This window comes from Mesocricetus auratus, unplaced genomic scaffold, assembly GCF_017639785.1.
Source record: "Mesocricetus auratus isolate SY011 unplaced genomic scaffold, BCM_Maur_2.0 Super-Scaffold_100013, whole genome shotgun sequence".
Lineage (NCBI taxonomy): Eukaryota > Metazoa > Chordata > Mammalia > Rodentia > Cricetidae > Mesocricetus > Mesocricetus auratus.
The window spans coordinates 76,513,597-76,528,260 of record NW_024429196.1 but is presented as its reverse complement, the minus strand read 5'-3'; the positions used below and the strand labels follow the sequence as shown (position 1 = coordinate 76,528,260).

At 52.2% G+C, this 14,664-nt stretch overlaps 1 protein-coding gene and 2 long non-coding RNA genes across 3 annotated transcripts in view; 1 reads left to right on the top strand and 2 right to left on the bottom strand.

Moving 5' to 3' along the window:
* Positions 1–1,363, bottom strand: part of Tgfbi (transforming growth factor beta induced) — a 31,381-nt gene extending 30,018 nt beyond the window's left edge. The window contains exon 1 of the mRNA XM_005078391.4: positions 1,174–1,363. Within this exon, the coding sequence (XP_005078448.1) occupies positions 1,174–1,307 (134 nt within the window). The 5' untranslated portion in view covers positions 1,308–1,363. The remainder of the gene's footprint in view (positions 1–1,173) is intronic.
* A 4,031-nt stretch (positions 1,364–5,394) lies between these two features.
* LOC121143678 lies at positions 5,395–8,324 on the bottom strand. The gene is made up of 2 exons (XR_005880990.1): positions 8,194–8,324; positions 5,395–6,402 (listed from the first exon to the last, which is right to left on the bottom strand). It is a non-coding gene; the product is annotated as an uncharacterized LOC121143678 (long non-coding RNA).
* Positions 8,325–8,698: 374 nt separating this feature from the next.
* On the top strand, positions 8,699–12,105 carry LOC121143677. Its single transcript, XR_005880989.1, has 2 exons — positions 8,699–9,610; positions 9,829–12,105. It is a non-coding gene; the product is annotated as an uncharacterized LOC121143677 (long non-coding RNA).
* The last annotated feature ends 2,559 nt before the right edge of the window (positions 12,106–14,664 follow it).

Genomic DNA, 14,664 nt, shown 5'->3' with positions numbered 1-14,664 from the left:
CCAAGTCCTGAGACCTGGGAGGCTGCAAGAGACCCCAAAGCCACATGCAGAAGAAGGGCGACCTCTCCCTAAAAGTGGCAGCCTTTATTCAAGTTCAGAGCGCATACTCTGTTTTGGGAGTTGCTTACAAAGCCAACCCTCACTAGCGACATGGATTTTTTTTAAAAATCTGAGTACAGATCTGTCTAGTCTCTTGGAGAGTTGGGCACAGCCCGGGGTGTGGGGCATCTGGACCTCCCCTGAAGTCATCACTCCGCTCTTTGCACATAGCTTTCTTTCCCTAGCATAAACGCTGTTGGTGCAGCCAGGTAGACTGAAGTGCAGTAAAGGCCGCCTATGTTTGAAGCAGGCGTGTCCCGGTTGTGTGGAGAAGTACTGTGTAGACAGGGCCTGTTCCGGGCTCCCCATTGGGCATACCCTGCCCAGGTCGTCTCCTGAAGCCCACACATCTGCAGTGTCCCCCCAAGAATCCCTGAAGGATGACTGACTGATGTTTACAAAGCTGGCCGTGGCTCTGAGACACATTCTAACACTGGTTCCAGGGTATACCACATGGCAGGCTGATACCTACTCAGGGATCGGTTCCCCCAGGGTATCTAGTATGTATGAAGGGTGGTGAATTTACCTGCTCTTCATTTACCAGGTGCCACACTGGTTTTGTGGACAGAAAGCACTGTCTGGGGATGCGTGCTTGGGTGCAGAGCCATGCTGGGTGCATAGGGGCTGTGGGAACCTAAGGACCTGCTACCTGGTGTGACCAGTCTCACACCTGGAATCACTGAGCAGGTGACCTGGCTGGGCTTCCCCTCTGCAGTGGACACCTCAGGGTGCCTGGTGATCCCTTGCTGAGAGCTGCCAACAACCCCTTCCACCTAGAGTTAGGAGAGAAGACTGAAAGTCCCCTAGGCTGTCTCATGCGCTTTGGTCTGAGTCTGTGGTCGTTTGGCCAGTGTTCCCAACCCTTTCGCTACAAAGTTTTCTGCTGGACCCCCGCATGGCATCATCCCACCGTCCCTCCCTCCATGCAGTAGGCTAGTCTCTTTGTGCACTGGCTGCTTTTCCTTCGAGTTTTGTTCCCTGCAACTCTGGCCGGATACTACGATGTCCCCAGCGGGAGTTCACTGGCAGCTGACTTGTCCTTGCACCGCCCACCACGGAACCGCTGGGGCTTACCCGTGTTGGCGACCCCGGAGCCGACTGTGCTGCAGCACCAGCTGGTAGGGCGACTTGCCTGGGCCCGCCAGGGTCGCGGTGGGGCCCAGGGCCAGTGCCAGAGCCAGGGTCAGCAGCTGCATCAGGAGCGCCATGGAGCAGGAACGCGTGCGGACCCACGATGAAAGCAGGCGCAGGAGAAGTGAGAGCCGCTGGGCAGCTCGCGTTGGGTTTAGTAGCGGGAGGGAGGGAACGGGGGCCGAGGGCGGGGAAGGGCGGACGGCGCCTCCCAGGCCAAGCCACTACTAAGTACCCGCGCCCTCCTGCACCGCCCAGCCTGCTCACACACCCTCCTCCCACTTCGCACAAAGTGCGGGTCCAAAGGAAGGTGCAGGCCAGATGCACCAACCGTGCTGAGACACTGTAGGTGAGGAGCAAATCTCGCTGTTGAGAGAAATGTGGGGAAGGGCGGGGCGCACACCCTGGCAATCGGGAAACCCTCACCTGGCTTCAGTGAAAATCTGTGAATGCCAGGCAGGTGCTGCAAAGAGAGGGAAGAGCTGGGAACACGCCCCGGAGCTCAGAGCGTGCAAGCAGTCACACAGTAAGGAGGAGAGTACTTACCTTAGCACCTATTAGTCACCCACCCCTTACCTGGTTCCTCTAGCTCCAGGGGGTGAGCTCCCAGATGTGGAGAACATGGGCCCAGCCAAGAAGATACCATGGAGAGAGGCAGCTGGGTGGAGGCTTAGGAGTTTGGAGTAGGCACCTGGCTCAGGCCAGAGTCCGATAGCATCTGCCAGGCAGAGGACCGAAGCATGCTGGGTGGAGACAAGAGCAGGGCAAAAGACAGGGAGGGGCACAGCAGGGGCCAGACCCAAGCTAAGAATTCTGCCAGTGTTAGGGAAGCAAGCAGATGCCACAGCCAGTGTCATGAGCAGGCTTTGAGAAGACCAGATAAAGTAAGGCAAGACGGAGTCAGGAGGGTGGGGTGAGCAGGAGGGGACCAGGCAGGAACTGGAGCTATCATAGTAAAGGTGGAGAAGGAGGCGTGTCTAGGAGACAGTAGTCTCCGGGGAACACATGGGCTACATGTGATGGATGACTTTGATTACCAGCTGGCTTGGACTGACAAATGCCCAGGGGCATCAGTGACACTTGGCTCTGAGTATGTCTACAGTGGTGTTTCCAAAGATCAGCCAAAAGAGAAAGGCCCCCTTTGAATAGGGCGGTGGTCCTGAGTTGAATTAGGAGGGGAGAAGAGAAGACCAGGTGAGTAGGAACGGCCTCCATGCTCTGCCTTGTGGTCCACAGAGATTGAGCAAGCAACCTCCGCCGCCCGCCTCCCCAGCCACACCAGACTGGTCTCGTCTGGACTGTGAGCCATTTTAAACTGTCAGGTCACAGCCGTGAGAAAAGTAACCGACATGCTACGTACTGGGGGACAAAGAAGCATCAAGGATGAGTAAGGTGTTTGAGACTCAGGCATCACGATGGCTGCCGCTGCTGTTTTTCATGTGAAGGCCATGGAGACGGGCGCACTCTGCCAGGGAAAGATGAGTAGCTTGGGACCTGACGAGTTCGAGGTACAGGTGATTCATCTCAGTGGAATGTCTGCAGACAGCCTGATCCAGGGCTCGAGGGAGGGATAAAAGATGTCGTCTCAGCCCTGGAAGCCATTCTCCAGCGAGGGGACATGGAGCAAGAGCTAGTCAGAGATTTGCTGGAGGGAAGGTACAAGCAGAGAGGAGGCTGACAGCCCGGGGGCGGAGATGCAGTGAGAGGAGGGAGGTCCTGATGGATCCAAGCAACCTCTGTTAGAAGGCAAGACATGGCTCTGAATTCAACAACCAGCTGTCTGGTCTAGGATGCTGGGGGACACCCGTAGATAGAGTCAAGTGCAGGCCTGATCCCAGAAAGCATCCCCCAGGCCAGGAAGCCCGGCAGTGTCAACTTGGGACAAGAGTCTGGGAAGCACGCTTTCCACTTTCCAGGCCAGCATACCCCCACCTCTGGCGAGATGGAGGGGTCTGAGCAAGGCTGGTGATCTCACCCATCCTCACTCCCCTCTCCATAAAACTAACATTGGATGACTCGAGTTTTTCCATGAGCTCAGTGAGGAGATCACAGTAATGCTTCAGTTACTGTTTAGATATTTTTAAAAATTCCACCACAGGCTCCACACCACCCCTACCCATAAAAGGGAGTAATGTAAACATACCCCCCACGGTAGTAGCTGCTTCTTCAAAGACAGTGATGTCGCTGTGTGTGTGTGTGTGTGTGTGTGTGTGTGTGTGTGTGTGTGTGTGTGTTTGGGGGGGTCATCCAGCCTCATGGCCTGGAGCAGCCAGGGCAAAACACAGTGCTTTCATTTGAGAACTTTTTTTTTTCTTTCCACATTAGAAAAATCTAAACACGAGGAAATCAGGCTTGTTTGGAGCAATAATTACTAGACTTTTTCCAGGTACTTTAGAAAAATGACTGCTTTTGTTTTTTGTGGCACATACAAGATCACCAAAAGCTATGTGAAAGCAACTTTGGAACACTCAACAAGGGCCCTTCAGTAGCAGAAGAACGAGCTTTTCTGCATGGGATGCCGCGTCTGTGGACAAGAGGCGGGCATCAGGCCAGCTCAGGCCTGGCTGTGCTGTTCCCGTCCCCAAGTGCTTGGGCATCCAGGGAAATGGTCAAACCTTTCCCAGAGGACACCCGGCCTCTCCAGCCTGCCCCACATACAACCTAGAAGGAATAGGAAGGCATATTTTGCATGGGATTTCCAAGTGTGTATGTGTCAGGTCTGGGAGCCCCCGTTTCTTATGTCACGCATCATGCAGTACCTTGTATTCATGTAAGGGACATAGTCAAGAAACGGCCCCATTGGCTACAGCCAAGGGGTGACCATGATGTCCTGTGGGACTTGACTTTCCAGGGCTCTCCCACAGCCCTGCCACTCCAGATGAGGCATGCAGGAAGCAGCAGCCATACCCCTGGAGACTCCAAGGCTCTCTTCAGACCTAAGAATCTGACCCCATGTCTTGACGGGGTCCCTCTGTGATGCTCCCTGGGAGCCCCCACCTATGGGGTCACATTAGCTAGGTGACCTTCAGGTGAGGATAGAGTGTGGATCAAATGATTGACCTGAAAGGAATATCCTGGAATATTTGCCCCAGCTAAACAACAGCAGAGGAAATCTCAGCTCATACGTTGAGGTCAGTGCCCACTGCGATGACCATCAAGGTGTGACTGTGACGGCCAGGTGGCTTTGGCTCTGGGTCCTTGTTGTTGATAGTCACTGTCCTCTACACACTGAACGGGAGAGGAAATAGGGCTCCAAGTCATCATCTGTTCTCCCTCCCCGCTTCCAAGACTCTGGGGGGGGGGGGAGGCTGGTAAGATCTGAAAACACAGCCGCAGCATTGCATTCCCAGCTGAGGGGGACACTAGGCTCCCAGGTTTGCTCTGCTCAACAACTTGCTGTTTCCGTCACTTCTCCAAACACTGGTTTTTCTTCAGGAGAGTTTGCCAAATGCTACTTGCTGGTTAGAACCCAAATTTGTTTTCCAGGGAAATTGATTTTTCATAAAGAGAGCCTGTATTGATTTGGCACAGCTGAGATCTCTGAGGAGAACCCAGAGGTGATCTCGGGGTTGCTCTAGTTGCCTGACCCCAAACGCTTTTGCAGAGTGATGTCTGCGGACGGCAGTTCGCTGGCTTGTGTGACCAAGCTTACCCACCCCAGTCTGCTTTCCTGGTTGTGTTTTCTTTTTCTCCAAGGCAGGCAACGGCCCCAGAGAGCTAGACAGCACCAAGCAGCCAAGCATTCCAAAGTCCAGGGACCCACACAGCTCTCTAGGCACACATGTCTTTCTGAGGCTGTTGCCAATGGCACCCTTCACGGTAAGGAAACCCTGCACGTGGGTTTGTCTCTCCTGCCTCTCTGATTCCCGTGTGTCCTCTGTTACCAAGAAAATGGTTCTTCCCAGACCTTTCCTCAAAGTTTCTGTTCCGTCTCTCACACTTGAACACCCAGATTCCTGTCACCTCCTCTTACTGACCCACAGTCAAGTCCTTAGCATCATCTCCTGTTCTACCCCACCCACTTTTCCCGGCATCCCCTGTCTCCCTCAACCCACCAAATACTGCTGGCCTAGACACTCCGGAGAGCTACTATTTAGGCAAGAAGGTCCAGACTGCTTTGTTGTTTTTTTTTCTTTCAATGTACAGAGAAAAGAACATAGGTTATTTATTTATTTACTTATTTATTTATTTTTACAAAAAGCTTGGAAAATGTAGGGAAAAGACCGTATCAGTGGGAAAATCCATCCATATCACCTACAGCAAAAGACCCCACGATTTACTTCCCTCCTTCTACGCACCTGACACCCAAGTCCCCTCTGAAATTGTCCCTCTTGACTCCCCCCATCAGTTTGCCCCTGTGTGCCTTTGCCAGCTCCCGCTAGGCGCACTTCCTCTTCTCCCACAGCCTCGCCAGCGCTCCCATGCTCTTCTTTGTCTCCTGCACACACACCAGCACTTTCAGAACCAACTTTGCCGTTCAAAGTTGGACTGGAGCATTTTCAGCTGGCTTCTCTTCCTGATTCTCCCACTTGTGGGGTGGGGTTGCTCTCCTTTTGAGGGTGAAAGTCCGTCTTGACAGGCAGCCTGTGTGTTTGCCCAGTGGTCCTTTTATACACCCCATAATAAGATATCATGGAAACAACTCGATATTTATGGCCCATCAGCGGGCTGCCCTGCTGAGTTTTGAAAGGTCTTGTCTAAATCGTTTTTGGTGCGTTCTTGCCTTTTCCAAATGAGAGGTCTGCACTAGAGAGAGACTTCAGTGGGATTGCTTAGGTGGCAACTTGCCAGCATGTCTAGGACCACACTGCCATACGTGGTCTCTGACTCCGGCTACAGCTCTGGAGGGCTCTAAGGAATGTTATTCCTGGCTTCCTCCCCTGAATGCCCACTGAAATCATCCCATACAAGCATGATGGAGTGAGAGTCCCGGGCAGGTACTCCCAAAGTCACACGCTGACTCTCTGGCTGGTCCTCAAAACCAAGAGGAAGTAAGTCTGTACTTCCTCAGTTGCAGTGTTGTCAAAGGGGGAGGCAAAGGCAGACTGAAGCAACTGTGACATCTGGCTCTGCGGCAGCCGTTCTTAAAACTGAGTCTAAGGTCCTAAGGGTGCTCTTCCCCGGGTGCCATCCCACTCCGCCTCGGAGCACCCCAGACATCCGATCCGTGCTCTGGAAGGAGATTTGTGCAGGACAGGATGGTGAGATTCTGACATTGTGTTTCCACACTCTGGAGCATGCCATTGTCCAAGACAGCATGTTGACCCAGCCGTGGAAGGACAGAATTAAACCCCGTACAGAGAGCCACGTGAAACCCAGTTCGGACTACTCCCAACCCTCCATTGACCACACCCAGTAAGGCACGAGGCCCAGCCAAGGAGACAGGATCCGAGGGCAGTTCTGTCGATACCATATCTGCCAGCTGCACCTACCCCTCAATCCTACAAATCACCCCCAGCATCTTCCTCCTCCCTGTTCCATTCATGGGGCTCCAGAGGAATAACCAGGACATGAATTGGTGAGTACTGAGATGCACGAAAGCCATGCAGTGTCCTGTAGTGAAGGGCACAGCGTTCCTAGTGATAAAGAGGACCAGATAGCAGACGTGAATTATCGTCTCTGGACGCAACAAACGAGAGCAAGGACCAGCCACCACGGTCCCTCCAGGCTGGGTCGAGGGAAGACGCTCTGAGGGGGATGGCATGAAGAATCAGAAGAGCAGCATCGGAAACAGACATCCACGTGCACACACAGAGCACTGTCCTGTCAATGGACTGCCAAAGGCATTCACCAAGCCTTCCGATCCTTGAGAGACCGTAAGTTGGGTGCTGCTGTCTTCACTACTCCACACACAAAGAAGTCAAGGCTGAGAGACTCAAAGGAACTCACCAGGCTGACCACAAAGCCAGCAGAGTCAACATATGAAGGAAACAGCCCACCCCAGCCTGGTGCACCCCAAACCACCATATGGGTTGTGTCCTGTGGGAGTGGAGAAATCCTTGAGTGTGTGAAATTCTGAGTGGATGTGTGCTGTGCCTTGGTGTGAAATCCTGAGTGGATGCGTGACAGGCACCCATGTTTAGGACCACAGCACCAGACCCATGGGAAAACAGCGAAGCCCCTCCTTCCCTTGAGGCTCAGAGGGATAGAAAAGCCTTTCTTGTGGGTCTGGGTGTGATTGCTAATAGTGTGTGCAGAAAGTGTTCACCATTAACCTTCTCTCCCCAGATGTTTAGTCCAAAGTCTGCTCCTTTACAGAGGTGACTTCTACAGACACTAGCTAAGCCTGCCTCCAAGTTCAGTTGTACGGAATAACCCTACCTACCTGCTCAACTGTAGATAATAAACACAGTGTGACCCAGATACTGCAGTTTCTCCATCAGAGTCCCATCCACCCAGGCCCAGCTCCCCCGTGTGTCTGTCTTTTCTTCGTTCCCTCAATGCCCCAGTCAGGTCTATCCCTGGAGGAATTGTTCAAAGATGTACCCCTCTCCATGTAGGGTATCGATGTAGCTTTTGAAACCCTATCACTTTCTCTGCAGAGATGTTCACTGAAGAAACCCTCCCAACTTCCCCCAAGCTACTCTAGTGAAAGAGGCAGCTTTGGTGAAGGGAGTGTCAAAGCTCTAACCTCCTCCGTCTGACTCTGACTGGGCAGAGCTACTTTTCCCAGCGCAGCCCGCTCTGGAGAAGGACTCACACCTGCGATGCAGTCGCCATTGTTTCTTCAAAGCTCCAGGAAAATCACATGAAGTAAGAAGTGAAAGGTCCCGGGCCCAGGGGGTGGCTCACACAGCCCCGTGGACCTGTGTCAACACTGTGCCAGGCACGTTAAAAGAAAAAACCTGGAGTACTTTGCTTCATGACTGATCAAATATAAGTTGATGTGTATGAGAATCAGTTAAACTAATGACATCGTCTAACATTTAGGACATCAAAGTTTTCAGACAACAAAAGAGTTACCTCATCTCTAGTGCAGAGGCCACATTAGAGGGTGAGCTGGTCCTATTAGTCAGTCCTTTAACAAATGTCCTGACAGTTTTCAGAAGCTAGCACACTCTGGAAAGTCGGTCTCGATGGGGTCTTCCCATCTGCCTGAGCTAGCCTGCAGTGGGCTGCCTCCAGACAGGAGTGAGTCATGCCGGGCGGGCGGGAAGCACTCAGCCCATAGACAGCCAGATGCATACACGGCGAAAGCAGCGCCTAACACAAGGCTCTACGCAAAAGCAGCTCCTAAGGGAAGTACCAACCACATGCCACACCATACAGCTGGTGTGGGCAGGGAGGGGGCAGGGATGGGACAGGGAGGGGGCAGGGGTCCCAGAGTCTTCCCAGAAGAGGTGATTCATCATCCGGGCTAGGGGAGGCCGTGTCAGCAAGGTAGACTGCAACTCCTCAGGCAGAGACTGGAGCCAGGGCTGCTGGGCTGGCTTTCTGGTTCTTGTTAGGACTTGATAATTCAGGAGACACAGGAGAGTCCAAAGAAGTCACATTTACATGTAAAGAATTCTGACTGGACAAAAAAAGAAGATGCCACCCTGACTTTTCACGTTAAACCATCTTTTACCTCTTCTCCATGGTACAGCATATACTCAATACCCCGAGGCTTGATTCGTTCAGGCTTCTCAGAGTTAGATCTGATTTTGATTTGGGTCACTTCTCCAAAAGCGAGAAGCCCTAAAGTAGATCCCAAGGGCTCGTGGATGCTGATGTCATCGGCATGGACCACCAACCAGCATCACGTGCTGCTCAGGCTCCTGCTGAACTTTCTGGTTGCTTGCAGTTTCAAGGAGGCAACAAGCGTGTGTCTCTGTGGCCTGCAACACCAGACTGTCTCTGTGTGACCAAATCAAATAAGTGCCAATTCTACTGAGCCCTTGGGAAGATGCGGCGGAGTCGGCCAAGTTTGGGAATGACACGGACCTTGAGGCTGGGCTCACAAAGGCTTGGCGTGGTGATTAAAGTACTGCATGGTGTGCAACTTCAAACAAGTGTTTATTTAGACACGAAGCCCACCGCAGCGCCCCTGAAATAGTATGTGTGCCATTGTGAGTTATTTTTCTCCTTTAGTCTGTGTCCTTACACCAGTGACCCACTCATCGCTTCTAACCAGTGAATTAAACAGAGCTACAGAAGGGGAGACTGCAGGGTCATGAGACCCTGGCGTTCAGGCACTTCTTCCTAACCGATTCCAGATGTGTGGATTGGCACGGCGTCAGCTCTGAGACAATAACAAATGGCCGTCCTTCCCCAGCTAACAGCAAGTGGCTACTGGTCCCAGCAGCAGGGACTGTGTGTTTTTATTTCAGAGGCCTCACTTGGCTGGAGGCATTGGCCCGTGCTGAATGTTTACCTGGCATGGACCTTAGAGAAGATGGTGGTAAGTCACAAAGACCGTACCGGCAAGCGGGATGTCCCCTCTAAAAGAAGGTCATAGAACACTGTTGTTTCTAAGTGGTCCTAAGTCAGGGTTATAAGCAGGGGCTGGATTTGGCGTGGGAGCCTCTTATCATTGTGGAAATGGCACCCCGGAAACCATTAGTTCGGGAGTCTGTCCTTGCTGTAGATGAAATAATGCTTGTCTGTCCTGTGGTCCAGGAGGAAGGAAGCAAGAGAAGATTGTCCCTGACTGTGGACCCTTACAAACGCCAACCACGCGCACGGGGCAGAATCAAGTGACTGGGGCCACCAACAGGCTGTGAAAGGGCTCAGTAGGGACAGGCCTGCTTTCCCGAGAGGACCTCTGCGGCGGTTGGCTCTGGCCTGGTTCAAGTGGCAGTCAGTCTCCCTCTCCAAGGTGGGGGAAGCCTTGCACACCTTGGCACACGTGGCTCAAGGTTTTGAGGCCCGATCAGCTGACCCTGGCTCCCACGCTGTGCTGGGTTCTCCCCAGGAATTCAGTCTCCATCTGTGTTCTCACTCATCGAGCAACTTCTTTGGCGGTAATCATGGGGTGAGTCGGCACTGGAGGTGGGGAACTGGAAAAGACTCGGATGGATTTGCCTTAAGTGTGGCCATCTTCAGAGCTAGGCTGCCAGGATGGTACCACCGACCCTCCGCAGCCAACCGTGAGATTCGGAGGGTCTGGCAGCGTGAGAATCGTTTCCGTGCTCCGAGGAACACGGAAGTCCTGGTTTGTGGCTTTCCAGGAACATCCCACAAACAGAAGACTCTGAAATGTCACAGAAGGTCTACATTCTGGGTCTTAAAAGGAATATCCAGTCCCAGCTGGCTTTGGTTTGCTGGTGAACAGGGCTTGTTTGCCCGAGTCTGTGAATTCTGTGGGCTTGAACAGAATACCTTGAAGGCTATGAGCTGGGGTGGGTGTGGGACTTTGACAAAGGAAAAAGTCCACCTCGGGGCAGCAAGAACAGCTGAGTCTGTCAACCGAGTGACTGGACCTGACTTGCTAAGAACGAGCGAGTGTGAACGGACCATCCTGCCCTCTCATCCCCACTGATGACTCTGCTCTTCTCTGGTATGGGACAGCAGATGCAGGCTCAGACAAGTCACATCATTACCACTCACCATGACTGGCCCAGAGCCCCAGCCCGGGGATCAGTGGGCATACATACACTCCCTTTGCAGGCCAAGTGCTCTAAGATAAATCCTGGTTTTGGATCCACATGAGACCATCATATATTGCCTCCTAAGGAGCATGCCTTAGGAGCCAGCAGGTGGGATTCTGCTAGCCCCTGTCTGACTGGCCTGGATTTCATGCAGTGTTGCCCAAAGCACAAGGGTTTCCAAGAGGCCCCTCCCTCTTAGCTTAGCAACACTTACTGCCTGCTAGTTGTGGCGTTGCAACTAGAATGCCTAACACAAAACTTATCAGAGGTTCTCTGTTTGCCAGGTACATGCCATTGTCTAGGAGGGCAAGGGAATGGGTGACATTAAGGTCAAGGCCGGTAAACATTTATCTCCACAGCTAACGGCAGGAAAATTTCTGTTCTCAGAACCCAGCATGCCCTCCACATTTTAGTTTAGACAATTCTTTCTCTAGGACACTCTTGTTGGTGGCCTTAACCTGGTAGGTAACTTTCTCTGGGCTTCTTCCGATGGCCCTGCTGGTCTACTGTCACCATGCCAACCAGCAGCATTCCCGTTCTCCTTACTCGATCATCAGTTTGTCGAGGGTGGGAGAAACGCCCGCCTCATTTATTACCCCATCCCCAGAATTCATCATCAGCCCATAATTTGTCGATGAAGCACCTGGCATGACGGGCATGCAAGGTCACTGTGGTCCTCCTTCCAGGGAGGCTTCTCGGAGGAGCCATGCCTCTCAAGACTGTCTTTGAGAAAGTTTGAAGACAAAGGGAGACGTGGAGCCTAGCTGCATCGTGTTCCCACTCCGCATGAGATTACCATGGGAACAAATGTGGGAACCATTGCTCTTAGCAAATGGGGGGAGTGCTCACTCAAATGGACCCCCCCTCCCATGCCAGGAAGGCTTCCAAGATGCCAACTATGCCAGTGATTCTCACTATTCAGCACAGCGGGCTGCAAGCCAGGCGGCTTCTTGGGATATCTCATCTGATCTTTCCAGCAACCTTGCTGAAAAGAGACGCTTGTCTTCACTTTTACAGAGGAGGGCTGAGCCTCAGAAAGGGCGGAGCTTGGCCAGCACTACACGGGGACTGAGCCAAGAGTCTTAGCTGGGGCTTTTCGGTTCAAAGCCAGTGATCTTCAATACATTGCTTGTGACCTTCCTCAAAGAACCGACCCTCTTGTACATTTAAAACGCTTATATACAAAGATTCATGTTGTATATTCAGGTAATTGCCTAAAGTGCTAGAGCATTCTATTGAATATGTACAAACTTTACCTTTGGTCAAAATTTAGTTCATATAATTTTGAAAAAAAATCTCTGCCCTATTTCGTCTCCATCTGTTCTCTGTATTATTAATCTCATGTACATGAATATTCTCTGTAATTGGAAGTAGTAATGGAACGTATAACGGAGAAGGCTGCTGGAAGGGTTGCATGAGCTACACGTGCAGGGCTTCGCATAAGAACTGGTTCACGCAGCTGGATATATTCAGGCCACAACTGAGTGATCTCACCGTGACACCAGACCTTGCTGTCACACTGGCCCAGACTTCTCTGGGTACGAGCAGCGGTGGTGGCTTCAGTTTAACTCAAATGAGCATGTTACTACCTGCCTCCCCGACAACCACCTCCCCTAAAGAGTCAGTCTAATTCTGGGGAGAAAGACAAGGCTCCGTGTCTTGCCAGAGACCACCTGGACTGGACCAGGCACACACTTTGCCTGCTTCTCATGCGGTCTCACTGCCTTTGCCCGGGGTCCCGGCGCAATGCCTGCAGCATGGTGGTTACGGGGGAGTCTCTTACTTTTGTTGAGAAGAAAAAACGGGGAAGGTAGTACCAGCGGAGAGGAGGGGCACACTTAGCACGCACTCCAAGGGTCTGGAAATTGGTTCTGGTTAGGTCTAAGCGCACCCTCTGAAGGGTTGTCCTGTAGTCTTGGGGGGAGGGAGGATGACACTCTATTTTAGAGTCCCCATTTGTCCTTCAAGCACTGAAACCACAGGTGACCGAAGCAGCCCTCCCTCTCGGCTGAGGCCAGCATCCCAAGACATTCCCCGGGGAAGAAGGTGGAAGCTTTTCTTGTTTCGTCCTCCCAGGAGCGGTTGTATTCCAGTCAGCATCTGCAGGGCCACAGACTCTTCGCTATCACAAGATGGTCTATGGCCCAGAACCCTAGCGCCCCTAGTACATTCTTGAGCAGGCCTCACCCTCTGAATAGAAATCTTTCCTAAGCCTGCAGTGCACAATGCTGGCTTCCTTTCCTGATCACAGGGAGTGTATGGGGGGTGTGGGGGTGGAGGTGGGGGACAGGACATACTCTTCGATATGTGACACCTGGACCATACCCCAGATGGACTAAACCAGCATTTGTAAGAACCAGGCTAACACGCAGCTGTGCACACTCACTGGATGGAGTGTGCTAGATAGTTCAGGAGACACACACAAGGTGTGTATCAGATGGGGTGAGGATTGTAACACGAATTAATAAATGACCCAGACACAGATGTTGGGGTTCAAGCTGAAGATCATGGAAACAAAGCCAGCATCAGGTCACTAGCGTCTAACCTCTACCTCAGACTGAATGGGCTGATCCTGTCTCGGGAGCCCTTACCAAGTCTCAGACTGTTGCTGCCTCTCCTCAGCGTGGCTGGAGAATGAACGCCTCATCCTGACCACTTGCTCCTGTCTTTTGTACCCCTCTAGTCCTGGGGATTAAAGGTGTGAGCTCTGATTCTGTCTAGACTGATTCACTCTTGTGCAGATCTGGGTGGCCTTGGACTCACAGAGATCCGTCTACCTCTTAATCCTGAGTCGTAGGATTGAAGGTGTGTGCCACCACCTCCTAGCTTCAGGCTGCTGGGATTAAAGGTGTGCATCCTCGATGCCCGATCCCTACGGCTTGTGGCTGACCTTGCTTTCTGAATCCTCAGCCAAGCTTTAATAAATCATAAACAGCGTGCCACTGCAGAGGCTGGCCGGCTTATCTATACCCTGGAGTGCGGTTCATCTCTTGGTCCCTAGAGACATGATTTTAAATTTATACCTGGTCTCCAGGGGTGGAAGGCAGGCCTAGCATGGCTGGGAAGCCTGAAAAAGGCAGGCAGAACCTGACGGGCCTTGCAACTGCAGAGTGGGTCACGACCATGAGGGAGCAGCCAGCTCAGTCTGCAGCCTGCTAACTTGTTCCATTAAAGAAAAAAAAAAAAGCTGTCACAGTAGAGTGCATGTCTGCATGTTCCAGGCCCTGGGTTCAATTCACAGTATTAATGGGGGGAACAGCTCTTTTAAAACTACCATTCTAAAAGGAGTAGGCAAACCTGACATTAAGCAAATTGCTCTCGTTCCTGAAACACAGAAGTTTCTGTCATATATGTCGGTTAACACAGAAGTTTAAAACGGGCCTCTCCCTTCTAAATAATAGCTTTCCCCTTTGGTGGGACAAGATGGGTTCATAACCACAACTGGCAGAAACTGACCACCAGACTTCAAAGGAAGCGCCCTCCAAGCCTCCAGTCGGCGCCTGCAGCTTCCTCTGGCAGCCTGTTTCTGGCTTCCAAACAAACTCATGATAGAAGTTCTTCCAGCACAGAGACTTGCATCCGGGCTTGCCTCTGCTTTCCTCACAGTATGGAAATCATCACACAATTTGCCTTGGGCGGGGGTGGGGGGAGCCAGGCAGCAGGCAGACTTTTAACATCAGAGGCAGCACTCAGGGAGGGGACCCGGCTTGACCATCATTGACATCCACGTTCTGTCAACAGTTCCCTCTCCTAACACAGCTGTGCCAGGCCACACCACACACAGGGTCAGGGTATGGATCCTCAAAAATCACGTTCAAGACGTAATTCTCAGAGATCAGATTTGGGACTTTGGGGTTGTAGGCAG